Genomic DNA, 16,540 nt, shown 5'->3' on the forward strand with positions numbered 1-16,540 from the left:
AAAAATCTTACATTATTTTAATATATTTTATTATTCAGCTTATAGGTAAGTACATATTTAAATTATACCAATTAATATATTCTAATTTTTTACCATTTTAATCAGCACAAACTCTCATTTATGAAACAAACAAATGTTACTGTCATCTAAACTTAATTTATGATCAATATATTTATTTATCAAAGTGTGGAAAAAATAAAAACTAATTGAAAGTAAATTTAATGGTTCTTACGGACAAAATTTAATTATATATAAAAGATTTTTAGATATAACAATTTTTTCATTTTTTAGTTAATGTTATTTTATTGTGATGTTGGTATTATTATTATTTTAATGTAAATGTTAATATTATTTTAATATATTTTTCATTAACAAAATATTAGTAAAAGTAGAGATAAAATAAAAAATTATTACTTTTTATATTATTTTTTGCATATATTACCTTGATTACAGGAGAATTATAATATGTATATATAATATTTATCATAAGCAAAAAAAATTATTTTAAAAGATGTACCTTAAGAAAAATAGTCGTTAAATTTAATCCAACTTCATATTTTTCTTCTCCGTGACATGATATTGGTTTCGGCTGAATTTTTAAGGGACTTCCGACAAAATTAATATCTTTATATAGTTTTTCTAATGCTTCACTAAATGCAAAAACAGAATCATATATTAAAGCTGCTTCTATCTGAAATATTTTCATTATTCTTTTAAAAAATAGAGTTATTTTACATTAATTTGAAGTAATAGTAATAATTCTTGTTAAATATTTTAACTATAATTATAATTAGAATAATAGTTTTAATACCAATGAAAATGTAAATTAATCTAAACTATATTTGTGTTCGAATTATAGCGATGTAATTCTTGGCTCGAACTGCCAATGCTTCAATAGCTTAGTTTGCCGCCCGCCCTAGCAGACGCCCAGGAAAGAGATAGGTGGAAGGGCTATACAAGAGTCGTAAGAGTTGATTAATTATACATTTATTATATAATTTAATACACAATTTACATATGTGTGTTTTTTAATCTTGTTGAATCTAGTGTGAATATACGATTTCTTGAACGGCTTCTTGTATAGGATATGTCACAATACAAGATGCCGATCATTGCCATCGGCGAGAAAGAAAGTTGAATCGAAAGGTTTGAAAAGACAAATAATTAATGCACATTCCTTGTCAGAGAGTGTGAGATACAATTTCTTGAACGGTTTCTCGTGATGGATATTTCACTGCACAAGATGCTCTTGAGATCGTTAAATTATGGTGTTGTGACGATCATTGCCATCGGCGAGCAAGAATAATAAGGTTACGCGGACAGTGAACTCACAGTGATGTAGTATCTTGATCTGATCCTCAATTTACTGATTGACTAGTTGACCACTAAGCACACAGCAAACACTAACATGCATTGTCGTCCGTACTTCTTGTGAATGAAGCGATAACATCAAGTTAACCACAGAACACGCGGCAAACACTGTGGGCTGTGTGGTCAGTTTTCCCGTCAACGGTTTAATAGTAAGGTTGATGTATCTTCTTCTGGTCAGTGGATCTTCGCAAGTACTTGGTCACTAGTTTACCAATTCGTACGTATGCGTAAAATTCCCTCCCAACCTGGCGCTTCTCTATGGGATAGCCCCTTTCGAACTGACTTTTCCCTTGAGATAGCCCTTGGCTGCCCACGCGAGCCGTTTTTCTTGAATTCTCCCTACGGACAGCCACCTCTGCTGTCTTGGCCCACCTTTAAGGCTCTTGCCATGAGTCCCCACTCAAGGAGCTTCTGGTCTTAGTTTTCCAATCAGGGCGCGCCGCTTTTCGGCGGCATGATGAACGTGCACGCCCTTTTCCCACTTCAGAAGAAATTAGGCTTAGACAATGGAAATATCGAAAGACTATCTCTGGCGGCAGCGCATATTATGGAAAATTGCCCCTCTCCGGGCCTCAGCGTGGTGGGGGTTGATTCTTGGTTAAGCAAGCTTGGCCTATGCAAGCAGCAACATTTATCATACTTGACAACAATGTATGCGTATGCCCTCGTGTTATTGAAGGCATACGTGCGGCGCAGATTGCCGAAGGTCGCACGTGCCGAGATCGGATTGCAACGGATTTTAAGAAATATTTTTCACTCGATTGTTTTGAAATAATTTAAGGTTCAAAATATACTTTAGGAAACAAACTAGCCGGGTTATGATGGTCAGTCGCAAGGGGTCTTCATTGCATTCAAAACAATCGCCACGTCTGCAGTACGAAAGGCAAAAAAGTGGCTGCTTACGAGTATGTTCCACATATACTAACCTTTTTGAGTCTCCAGCAACCTTGGAAGACTTTCTTAGATTTTTATGTCCGTTCAATAATTCTTTTTATAATAGCCGTTGAAATTTTTCTAATGAATACATGTCGAGGAATTTTCGTTTCAATCTCGAACAATTTGAGTTTAACATAATTTCAATAAAATATGACTTTCCTTCAAATAAATAAATTAGATTAATCATAAATTTACTTGCTTTACTTCCTTTATAATGTAGACATAGTAATTTTGAATAAATCAAAAAAATTTTAATTATTTTATATTAATATATATCTGAAATTACATTTATTATTCCATGAACATATTAAATGGAGTTTAATATTTACCACGTAAATACAAAGAAAATAATTGCACATATAATTAAATATAGTGATAATTATTGATGTTTAAATATAACAATATTTTCATTGTTATATTATTCGTCAAAAGTAAATTCATTAAAAGTATGGTTTAAGTATTATTCATTATTTTATTAACGATGAACAGCTTCAAACACTAATATAATAAAAAATTTATTTGTCTTCCGAATGTTGAATAATTGAATTATATATTTATTATACGACTGACTAAGGTTAGTTTTATAAAGAATTGTTTCGGTTTAAGATAAAATATTCATTTAAAAAATTTAAATTAATTTTATAAAACCAATAACAATAAAATAAAAATAAAATCAAATAACAATAAAATATTAAAATAATTATATTTGTATTGCTTAATATTAAATTAATAAAATTTGTTAGAAATTCAGAATATATTATTTATAAAATAAACTTTGTTACAGTAGTCTATAATCTTTATCTATAATATGAAAAATTTCATATTAAAGACATAATTAATAAATAATATGAATTTTAATAAATTTAAAAGGTTGCTAATGATTATAATTCTATTATAATTTCGTAAATTGATTATTTCTTAACTATCTAATAAAGATGGAAATAACATCGTGAATATTTGAAATATAGTGTATTGAACTAAAATAAATACAATGATAATTCGAAACATCATAATTAAAAATTATTTAAGCTGAAATCATCGGAACAAAAAACCATAAAAATAAAATTTACCTTGTAATCATGTCAGTAATATGTTTAACAATGTTAAATATTATTTTAAATAATATTTTTTTATTAAACTGGTATTATATAAGAAATATAAATGTTTATATTATTATTTTTTATTACGTACCGATAATTCATTTACATCATTTTGAATTAATCTGAATTGCGTTATATTAGCTACAGAATCCTTTGAAATAAACTTGCCTATATTTATGGTAGATGCATCCTGAAATAAGTAAATTAATTTATAAATTCGTTATCTTTCGTTATAAAATATTCTTATACAAGTGAAAATAGTAAATACAAGCTATCTGATGAACTACAAAACGAGAATTTATTTATTTAAATACTTACATAATTGTACTGATATTAAACATGTGAAAATAAATTGCAAATTTCTCAATACTAAAATAAAATTTAGAACATTTTTCGTAAAATGATTGTTTTATGCTGATATACTGTATCATATGTATATGAGAGTAAATATATTATATGTAAGTATATTATCCAAAAATCTGTATAACTTGTGATATAATGAATTTTAAATTAATTTTAAGTGAACCCATCTAGACAATTCTTCAATATACAAAATTCAGAAAATTCTTATTTGATATTATATAACTTGAATTTCTCTATTTTTTATAAAATTATATTCAATTTAAATTACACGAATGAATTAACTCTTCCATATTTAATTAGAAAGTTTTTTTATTATCCTCCTTTATAAGTAGTACGATATAAATCGAGACGTTGAAATATGAATATTTCGAAATATGAACACTACAACACAATAGATATAACATTATTTTCATAATTTTATTTGATTATATTCTTTCATTACTAATGTAATTATAAACTTATCAAAATTTTAATAATTGATTTTAGTACTTTGGAAATCTTATTTGAAAAATTTTCTATCTATAAGTTGTGTAATTAATAGTTTTAATGCTTTCACAGTTTACTGATTGATTAAAATATGATTAAATACCGGTAATACAAGAATTTGTGTTTCATCAAAATAATTTTACACAATATCCATACATTGTTTACACTTATTTTGAACTTGTTTAGCTTACGTAATTTCTCATGTTTCCGTTTATATCTTTCTGTATATATAAAGGTTTGAAATTATAAAAATTTCTATTATGTTATACGATATGTGTATGGACTAAAACAGTTTTTATACAATTATGGTTCACAACATTTATATTTGAATAATTTTTGTTTTTTAAAGTACTAAATTTCTTTATGAATAAATACATAGCTTAAAAAATTTTAGTTACTTATTCTGTTTGAATTTATTTTTATTACTCGTGCCTTATCTAGATAAAGTGCTTTGCTCTTACAATCAATTTATTCTACAGTTAATAGGGATTTTAAGTAATTAATTCTTTAAACAAATATATAAATTTTATATAAATACAAATTTTTCCATTTTTAATTTTATTTATATATTTTTGTACATATTATATAAAATTAATTTTCCTCTTAATATTTTCGACAATTATCAAGAAATGATTATTTTATAAAATGAGCGATTTATTGCTTCCAATTTTAAAATTCAATTAAAAAATTTATCAATTTAAAAATTTATTACAAATTTATTTAAGAATTGATTTACGATTAATTAATTTTTAAATTTATTATTCATTAAAACAAATTGTTAAAATAAATTCTACTAGAACTTAATAAGATAATCTACTAGAACTTTACCGAAACAATAAAAAGAAATAAAAGTAGCAAAAAATATATGAAAACTACTTTTGGGTATGAATATACATGTATATTTAAGTATTTTCCTATTTAATTTTTTATTCGATAGTTAATAAAAAATTTCTTTGAGATATTATAATAATGTTTATTTGAGAATGAGAGACTCCTTTTAGTAAGGCAATAAAACATCTGGCAAGTAATATCATGAAAATTGTATTTAAGACTTCCAAACTTTCCTGCTCATAATTATGTTGCACTAGTGTCATAAAACATCTGGAAAACTCTAGCGAAACGTGCTCATACTCCCAGTGCAGTAGAACTTAATGAGTTTATTGCCGGGAGAACCCCAAAGTAGATTCAGAACGAATATCAGATATAAGTAAAGCATTGAGTACAAAACATTTACTTGATTCACTGCAACCCAAAACCCGTGTGACAACATGCAATGACCATACGTGCGCACTCGGCCTTTAAAACAATGCTTGCATTGTTCTTGGCTATGCCACATCTGGTCGATCGCATTGGAAAATTGACCACGCCCAAGCGGACCCTTCTTCTAGCCAAGTCCCAGAGATGGATGAGGCAACCAAGGAGAGGTGACCAATGGAAAAGGCTCGCCACTTTCCGACACTTTCCCGATTAGCAAATTCGGAACTGAGCCCGGAAGGAAGTGGAAATGAAGGCGTGCATAATCTATTGTGCGGCCCAAGATCAACCACTGATTGGTTAATTAATAAAGGAAGAAGGGATCCCAAGTGGAGCGGGATCAGTGAATCATTTTAAGAAGGGACTACGTAATGTACCCTCACTTACTCTTTCCAAATACTTCTTACAGTGAAGGATAAGTCACGACCAACTCTCACGGAGGAGGACCGGAGAGATGAGTCGTTTAGCTAGCTGAGTTTTAATAATAAGTTCTTTCCACTATTGTGAATTAGTGTACAGTTGAATTGATCTCATCAAGACTGGATTGCGTGGGACCTGACCACTTGTGGTCTCACTTGGAGACAAGGAAGAACTGAAGAGTTGCAACATTGCAAGGGAACGTAATAACAAGCCATCGAAGAGAGACTGGAAAATCACGATACACTGCAAGTAAGTCCTTACAGCTAGTACTCATTCTTGATTTCTCGGCTTATGTAGAAGACGGACGGATAAAGTCCAACTACGGAAGCTTCCCGGACATACTCTTGAACAAGACCAGCTATAAACGCCACATTGGCTTCGCAATCCCTCCAACTGCAAGTTGTTCCAGCCACAGATGGCGCACAGCTTCGCATAACCTCCATCTCGGCTCTCTTACGACCGATATTTAAAGGCAACTACACACGTGTTAAGATAAACACAATGGCATTCCAGTGTTCGATCAGAGCACTACAATCATGATAACCTCTTAGCGATAATATTCAATAGATTATAACCTGCTTCATTCATAGTAAATATATTTCAACACCACAAGATTATCAAGAAATATAAAGTTCGTCTGTAATTCACCCTTTTGTAAATCAATTCAAATAAATAGAAATAATAAAGACATGTGTTAATTATTAATCAGTGCATTCACCCTTTACTTGCCCGGCAACCCCACATAACATCTAGTGGGTTTTATTGTTCTACGTTAATTATTGCACGTTTGGCTGACTAGTCAAATTGTGGGATTATTTTCCGAACAACGATCATTCCCAAATTCTAGCGCACAGCTTCGCATAACTTCCATTTAAGCTCTCTTACGACCGATATTTAGAGGCAACTGCACACGTGTTAAGATAAACACAATAGCATTCCAGTGTTCGATCAGAGCACTACAATCATGATAACCTCTTAGCGATAATATTCAATAGATTATAACCTGCTTCATTCATAGTAAATATATTTCAACACCACAAGATTATCAAGAAATATAAAGTTCGTCTGTAATTCACCATTTTGTAAATCAATTCAAATAAATTTTCCGAACAATGTTATATATATTACTGAATAGGAAAATTCGAAATAAACTTAAGCCAATTAATTCTATAATTAAAAAATTAGATCACTCTTTCTATTATACTGCCGTATAATAAAGACGTATATAATCTTATTATAGTTTAATTATATGTAATTGTTCGATTTTAAGGGTTTGTTTTATGACTGGAACTGGCAATTCAATTGTTCAGTGGATTAGTCTCTCGTCATGATAACTTAAAAAAAAATAATAAGTGGAAGGGCTGAAAAATATTAAGTATTATGTATTTTTAGTAAAAACAATGTTTATTATTTGTTAAATATTATAATAAAATTGCACTGTTGTTGAGAGAGAAAATTAATCTATTGTAGTAACGAGGGTATTTCCTTGTGTTCTTGTTTATTGTAGATTGTATGGATATTACTATGTATCTTGAAAGTTGAACCTAAAAGTTATAAGTTATATCAGCCTGTGTAGTCGATCATGCTCATGAGGTAGCATGAGAAGATGGTGTTTGAAATAAAGTATGTTTGGTAGCAATAATGACAATACTAATAGTGTAAAAACTTGATGAAGGTTGGTACGTAATCTATTATGTCTTTAGCTATTTATGGGAGCCATAGAAAGGCTAGTCATACGCACGAGTTATAATTTCAAGCCTTCGAGCATTGAAGGTTTGATGAAAATGTATGTATTGTCGATTCTTCTATGAATTGTTGTCTGGATTTATCAATGTAATTGACATGTTACGTCAATTGTCTGGACTGTTTGAGGGACTACACGATGACGAAGTATTAGTTCGAGAGAGCGTACTCTATTACCTGTCGACTTTTTGAAGACGAGTTTTATGAAACTCAATTTGCGACTAGCTTATTTAAATAATATAAGAAATGTATACCTTTTTAATTACCGACAAGGTATGTTGATTTTCTGCATGGCTAGCGTACACCCTTTGATTACGATTCCAACAGGCTTCACTGTAAAATCACTACCTAATCTTGCTGATTTAATTTTGATAATCCACGTGTAATTTTAAATTAGTTGCCGAATATGCGGCCACGTGTCAACGTCACAATATATTAAAACACTGAGTGATAATAACAGTTGAGTGAACGCAAGGTAGAATTACAATGATCCTATACACTTTTTGAATACGCACACGAACCGAAGGTTTGATCGTTCCGTAGCGGCTCTGCTGAAAATACCGACCGTTCCATAGCGGTCCTGCTAAGGGCAGACTGAGACCCGTGTCATAGCTTCTACTGGTAGAGGGTTAGATCGGTTCACTGTGGTGGTTCACTGTGGTCGATTTACTGCGGTCGATGCACTGCGGTTGTGTCACGGCAAGATGTTAGCGGCAACCGCAGTTCAGCAAGGGTGGTTCGGCAAGAGATGTTTAGCATGAGAGCGAGGCACGTCGCGTGCTTCCCTTATATATCCATGCGGCGGCTCACTTAGCTGGCAATAAAGCATCGTCATTGTTTCACTGGAATCTTACACGAGGCGTAGAAAGAAAAATCTAGAAGTTACGAGAATTCGACGAAAGAAAAAGTAGGGCGTAATACCGATAGAAACTTCTGGGTGATGCTATTACCCGAAGACCATATAAACATTACGGGCCATTTAAAATCAAAACATAACAAGTATACGAAAAATTCTCGTCCAAGTGTTTACAGAAATTTGAAATCTAAATGACCGGCGATGCCGACAATCGACGGTCTTGAAACTGGCTTCAATCTCGAACAGTAATATTGTTTCATATAGAAAATTGTTTTAATATTTCTTGTTTCTATCCTTATGTATATAATATAAAAGGTATATAACATGATATATAAACAAATATAAATAAATTTGTACAAGTTTCATATAAATAAAATACAGCTTTTACTAGTTTCAGAAAATGGTTGTCTGAGACAAATGAGATACAAAAAAGTAGTTTTATAATATTAATGATATGAAAATAGTGATATGAAGAAAGAGGACAAATAAAAACAAACGTCAGAGGGAAATTAAAAATAAAAAGTGCAAAATTGTTTGAAATATTGATGAACAGACTTTTTCATATTAATATATAAAGTTACATAAATCATTCATATAAGACATTAAGCAATAAAACTAAATTAAAAAATAAAATACATTGATGTACTAATTACCCTCAAGTAATTCATTATAACGCATACATACACAAGTAACTAATAAATAACACAGACATATAAGAAATGGTTTTCTTTGGCTCGCCGAATAGGACTGGTATAAACGGAATCATTTCATTACCATCTTTTATATTATATACGATATTTAAGATTCTGAAATTTTTGCATTCTGATTTCCAATTAATTTTTATAAAATCTAATGCATTTATATTTGTGCATTTCTTTTCGCTCCTACTTCCACTTCTATTACACACGTAAATCTTCTCCAACATTTTTCTATTATTTTACCCTTTACTTTATTTCTATACATATCTTTCATTATTATTTTGTTTTACAGTGTTTTTGGTTATTTTGGGTATTTATACCAAATAAAATTAATTTTCAAAACTTAACTTGTTTGAGAATGCGAGAAAGTAAAATGCATTAAAACATCTGGCAAGCGATATCGTAAAATTCACACTAGCATTCAAACCCTTTTGCTCACAATTATTTGTACTAGTGTCATAAAACATCTGGCAAACGATATCGTAAAATTCACATCAGGACTCAAACTTTTCTGCTCATAATTATTTGTACTAGTGTCATAAAACATCTGGCAAACGATATCGTAAAATTCACATCAGGACTCAAACTTTTCTGCTCATAATTATTTGTACTAGTGTCATAAAACATCTGGCAAACGATATCGTAAAATTCACATCAGGACTCAAACTTTTCTGCTCATAATTATTTGTACTAGTGTCATAAAACATCTGGCAAACGATATCGTAAAATTCACATCAGGACTCAAACTTTTCTGCTCATAATTATTTGTACTAGTGTCATAAAACATCTGGCAAACGATATCGTAAAATTCACATCAGGACTCAAACTTTTCTGCTCATAATTATTTGTACTAGTGTCATAAAACATCTGGCAAACGATATCGTAAAATTCACATCAGGACTCAAACTTTTCTGCTCATAATTATTTGTACTAGTGTCATAAAACATCTGGCAAACGATATCGTAAAATTCACATCAGGACTCAAACTTTTCTGCTCATAATTATTTGTACTAGTGTCATAAAACATCTGGCAAACGATATCGTAAAATTCACATCAGGACTCAAACTTTTCTGCTCATAATTATTTGTACTAGTGTCATAAAACATCTGGCAAACGATATCGTAAAATTCACATCAGGACTCAAACTTTTCTGCTCATAATTATTTGTACTAGTGTCATAAAACATCTGGCAAACGATATCGTAAAATTCACATCAGGACTCAAACTTTTCTGCTCATAATTATTTGTACTAGTGTCATAAAACATCTGGCAAACGATATCGTAAAATTCACATCAGGACTCAAACTTTTCTGCTCATAATTATTTGTACTAGTGTCATAAAACATCTGGCAAACGATATCGTAAAATTCACATCAGGACTCAAACTTTTCTGCTCATAATTATTTGTACTAGTGTCATAAAACATCTGGCAAACGATATCGTAAAATTCACATCAGGACTCAAACTTTTCTGCTCATAATTATTTGTACTAGTGTCATAAAACATCTGGCAAACGATATCGTAAAATTCACATCAGGACTCAAACTTTTCTGCTCATAATTATTTGTACTAGTGTCATAAAACATCTGGCAAACGATATCGTAAAATTCACATCAGGACTCAAACTTTTCTGCTCATAATTATTTGTACTAGTGTCATAAAACATCTGGCAAACGATATCGTAAAATTCACATCAGGACTCAAACTTTTCTGCTCATAATTATTTGTACTAGTGTCATAAAACATCTGGCAAACGATATCGTAAAATTCACATCAGGACTCAAACTTTTCTGCTCATAATTATTTGTACTAGTGTCATAAAACATCTGGCAAACGATATCGTAAAATTCACATCAGGACTCAAACTTTTCTGCTCATAATTATTTGTACTAGTGTCATAAAACATCTGGCAAACACGTTTGGCTGACAAGTTGAATTGTGGAATTAATTTCCGAACATAACTTAAATATCAATATTGTATTTTTATGACTTTTAATCTTAATGTAAAAATCGTATTAAAAGTATATACAAATATATATGTATATGTATATAATCGATCATATAATGTATCAGTCTAATTAATTATAAGCAAGTCTATAGCGTGTATCTCTCAAAAAAAATAAAATATGCATATACAATGTATAACGTGGTAAATAATTAAATATTTAATATTAAAAATATATGTGCATCATATATGCCATGAAAAGTATATATATCATATAGGAAAAAGCTAGCTTAACTCTGTGAAAATATGTCATCGTCCTTATTAAAAAAGTTAGTCCGACTTTATTCTAATGGTGAAGTGTGTACGCACCATCTTCAGAGAATGGAACTAACTATATATTTTCACTTAAATATGCACATAAAATGTGTTTACAATACAAATAACATGCGGTTCGATATGCAGACGTGCACACAAGTTTGGTGAATTAGAAAAGGGTACATTCATATTAAGCAAGCATGTACAGTAAAATTCGTTTACAACTAATCATGTATGATATTAATTTATTTTATGTATATATAATTTTTAATTAACATATTTATAGTTTTCTTTTAATATAATTTATAAAATATAATTATATAATTTATAATTATAATTATATATAATTTATAAGCAGGTGATAATAATATAGTTCGACAAATTAGAGTAAAAATGTTAGAGGACTTAAAATAATTTGATATACGTACTAAATTCGTGATTAGACACATAAAATAATCATTCATAAGACCCATTTTGTTCATTGTATCAAGTAGTTTAGATAGGTTTTCATTCTCAATATCTAATAATAAACTAAACTGTGATAACGACTGAATTTCTTTTACGAGACTTTCATATACATTATCTCGGTCTTTCTCTGATAAAGCATTGATTTTTGATATTGGTGGTAGCTCTCTTATTGTAATAGGGTAATTCTGTCGTCCTTTATTTTGTAACGTTTTTTGAATACGTGTTAATGCATCGTTTGTTTGATAAACAAATGTAAAAGAATGCCAATTCATGTGTTTCACAATATCTGCAATAGCCTACACATATAAATGATGTTAATTCTAATAATCAATTTTTACAAGATATAGGTTACGTAGATGGCCTTTTTTATTAAAATTATGGAGTTATGATCAGATTATAATAAATAATGATTACATGATTCATAATACATTAAATACTATCTAATTTATATTGCAATTACAAATAAGATATAATTATAATACACCTAATAATTAAGATTATTAAGAAATTATACAATCCACAAGTTCTTTTTTGCTAGAATTCAATTAATAATACATAAGGAGGAATTTTCAGTTTGAAAAGTATTTTTTTTTCCTATATAATTGTATTTATCATATTTCTGTTATAAAATTAATCGCAATAAGAAATAAAAGATGATGCTAAAAAATAAAATAATTTTATACAAAGTTTCAAAACATGTTACATAATATTGTAATTAAATTAATTTATAACAATCAGTTTGACATGGAAACAAATACGAGTATAAGTTCATAATGATTGTATGGACATGCATAAATTATCAAATATTCACTACTATGTATGCACTAATACATGCCTTATTATGATTGACCTAATATGATTGGCCCTCATACTCGTACATTTTTTCTTCTCTTGCTCTACAATGCTTTCTGCATTTCACTCTGCAACACTAGTTTTAGATACCCACCTTCTTATTCGTATTTTTTAACATTAGTCAAAGCTATACATTATTATCTGCTCTATAGTAGCATTTAAGATGCATAAACTACTACGTACCCACTTTCAATGCACCATAACGCATAAAAGTTCTCAATTCATATATTGATATGATTGTTTCTCAATAATATTATTGATAAAATAACCGTATAGGCTTTGAAGAAGCTAACAAGTAGAAAATTTAAAAAAATATTATAACTACTTTCAAATTTGAATTTTAAGAAATACAAAAATATATCCTAAAGAGATTCTAAAAACAAACAGCAACATTATATAAAATCTTTATAATGTAATATAATATATTAATCTAAAGTCACTGTACTGTTTCATTTAATTTCTTTATTTTACTACTGATGATGCACATATAACTTAAATAATCTGTAAATATAGGCATGCAAAAAGTTACTATGTATTATAATATGCCATATATATAATGCAATATGTAATAATTATAATATGTAATCTGATCAATACACAACCTTCTGATTCATAAATTTTATTTTTATAACATATGAAGAACCTTAGAAAAATCAACTAAAAATAAAATATACTAAATGAAACTTTGCTAAAACATACTTATTTTCATTATTGTTTTTCTTTTGTTCTCCTTCTATTTCAGTTTTGTCTTCGAGTTTTCACTTCATAATAATTTGTATATATTTTACTAAGATTTACCTATGTTCCCGGAAATAGATTTTGACTTTTATATTATTAAAATACCCGTAAAATAAAAAATAATAAAGATACTGGTGAAATAAATATTTTAAACTCAAACGTGTAAAATTAAATATAAAAACTAGGTTTATAAATAATTAAATTTTTCCTAAATTCAATTTGTTCCAAATCCGTGATTTTCTGGCTCGAATTGCTAATGTTCGAAGGCTTGTTATAATTTTCCGCTCGTCCGAGCAGATGCTTGGGAAGGAGTTATATGGAAGGGTATAGCTTTAATACAGTGTGTGCTTCTTCGTTTCATATGGTTTTATTATGGTTTATTTACAACTACATCATTATTGTGTTAGATTTATGTGATGGAATGGTATATATTATGTTCAATCACGTTGATTCAATTGCTTAAACTGATTCTATAGTGAATAGTTTACCTGACGAGATGTTCCTTGATGTTTGTGCAGGATTGAAGCAATTTCCAAGACCGGTGAATCTCGAATTTATGGATCCCTCTAGCTCTAAAATTTCTGTAAACATATGGGTCCGAGAATTCTCTAATGATTGTAATGTTTTAGTTTCAACGTCTTACAATGTTTATGGGCCTCCGTATAGTAAGCCGTATAGTACGTATAGTCTATTCTCTGCATTGCAACATCTATCCATTGTTGCCATCTAACTAAACGATCGCGTGGATATGTAAGGCAAGCACGTGACGAGCCTCGCTCTCTCTTAGTGAAGACGCCACGACACGGAACACCATCTATCTTAGCAGAATCATCGTCAGGAACAGGCGCTCTCTACAAGAAGAACCGCGACGGAGTGAACATACTATCAAGAATACGCTATCAATTGTGCAAGCATTTAACAATCACACTTGCAAAAGGAGAAGGTGCTGAAGGAACATAGCAGTACCCTCTTCTCCTACAGATTAGGCATCTCATGCATCTTGATCGATCACACTCTCCTTTTCCATCCTTGACCAGTAAGTCCAAAAATACACAAGGTATTCACAAGCAATTACTAACACGATCACCACACAGACAGATACACACAAACACACACACACGCACACACATTCACACACACACATAATTTCCGCAGCACCATACGCAACCCTATTGTACGGTGCACCCACTCTCTCTCACACTTCACAAGACACCACAAGTAGCACTACACCAAGAGATAGAGAGCTTTACGACCTCTCACTTCTCAGTATAGTAAGCCACCACCATTCGAATTACGCTAAGAGGATCCGGAGAATTACGACCTTCTAACTCTACATGTAGTGCGTGGTACTACCAAGTGGAAATCTGCAAGGATCACAACAACGCTCATCATTAACTGAGAATCATTATAATGTAATTGCAAAAAAACGCAGCAAACAGCAACGAAAACAGATCTGTTAATTACTGAATAAAGCACTACCCCTTCTACTTATCCTAACTTTCTCCCATTAGTCAACTGCTGGTCATAGTTTAATCCAACCATCCTGGTCCTTCAACAACTGGACGACTGGAATTCTGAACAATATTGTTGTTGATCTTATAAGAATCAGCAACTGATTATGCACACTTTTATTAGTGAATATGGTTGTACTATACTAATAATAGCATCATGCTAGTCTTGTAAAGATTAGTAATGATTTATGCCTTAGACTTGGTTTATTCACAGAAAAACAGTAGCCCTGAGCTGTTCTGTGATAAATGGTTCACTATCCCGAATGTTCCATGTGGATGAATTGTTTTACCATCCCGAATGCTCCACGTAGATGATTTATTTCACCATATCGGATGCTCTGTGAAGATTGATGAAATGTGGTTGTAATCTGGAACTTTCTTGATTTGAAGGAAATAGTGTCAACTCTTTTATATTGACGCGTCTTCCTTCTTTGGTGGCCTAACAGTGTGGCGAATAGCTTTCTGGCTGAGTAGCATGACTGACTAGCTTACTAACTGACTAACTATACGCTTCGTCTTGTAGTGTGCTTGCTTTAAATATCCATATGGCAGCTTACTTAGATGACAACAATGCATAGGTGCTGCTTTACGAAAAGCATTACAGGATGTTCGATTCTAAAGCTTTAGAAGTTTCGAGAACTCCAAGAATCAAATGTTTACAAAATTCGAGTGCTAAAGGGTTTATACATTTCCGAGAGCCTAAGTTCTTGGAAAATGCTCCAATTCTGAACACAATTATATATAAAAGTATTGAAATAGATGTACATTGTGATAATTTCTTAATTGATATAATTTGTGTAATTTTATTAAATAATATTTAAAATAATTGATTAAATAATTTATTAAAGACAAAGTTTAAAAATTATAGAGGAAATTAGAAAAATATATATATTCGAGATTGAGAGAATTTTTCGTGTATTATTTTGGAAAAAATACCAGGTCTTAACTTCTATAAAAATTCTCCCACGGTCGTTGGAGGCTCGGAAGGGTTAGTAAATCTGGAAATCACTTGTGAACAGTCACTTCTATTATTCTTCGCGCTACAGGCGCCCTCATTGTTTTTAGTGCAATAAACGACCTATGTTATTTACTAGCAAGAGCGCGGCGAGTCTGTTTATGCGAAAATATTTCGAAAGTTAAGATATGTGTAAACAATAACAAGTTGAAAAATATTACTTAAAATTCATTGTACGAATTCATGAACGAGAAACCCAGCGTGGGCGACATCCGGCAATCTTCGGCACACGTGTACCTTCAATGTCACAAGATACAACGCATACATTGTTGTCAAGTGCGCCAAATGATGCCTCTCGCACAAGCCAAGCGACGACGCTTGAACAAAACCCCCCGCGTCGTGAAGTCCAGGAGAAAGATTCATTGCCTTACCTAATTCTGTGATGAGTGCGTTGATGGTGCGCTTCTTATTTAATATTCACTCTTGTAATGCAATCAGCACTCTTGACTGCTAAACTATGGCGCACTT

At 30.7% G+C, this 16,540-nt stretch overlaps 1 protein-coding gene across 1 annotated transcript in view; it reads right to left on the reverse strand.

Annotated features, from left to right (window-relative positions):
* The window catches only part of LOC105366824 (glutamate receptor ionotropic, kainate 2), a 71,757-nt gene that overhangs the window by 38,114 nt on the left and 17,103 nt on the right, over window positions 1-16,540 (reverse strand). Inside the window, exons 3-5 of the mRNA XM_011505395.1 lie at window positions 11,917-12,252; window positions 3,499-3,597; window positions 518-691 (exon numbers count right to left, since the gene is read on the reverse strand). Coding sequence (XP_011503697.1) covers window positions 518-691; window positions 3,499-3,597; window positions 11,917-12,228 — 585 coding nt within the window. The 5' untranslated portion in view covers window positions 12,229-12,252. The remainder of the gene's footprint in view (window positions 1-517; window positions 692-3,498; window positions 3,598-11,916; window positions 12,253-16,540) is intronic.

Source organism: Ceratosolen solmsi, unplaced genomic scaffold, assembly GCF_000503995.2.
Source record: "Ceratosolen solmsi marchali unplaced genomic scaffold, CerSol_1.0 scaffold75, whole genome shotgun sequence".
NCBI lineage: Eukaryota > Metazoa > Arthropoda > Insecta > Hymenoptera > Agaonidae > Ceratosolen > Ceratosolen solmsi.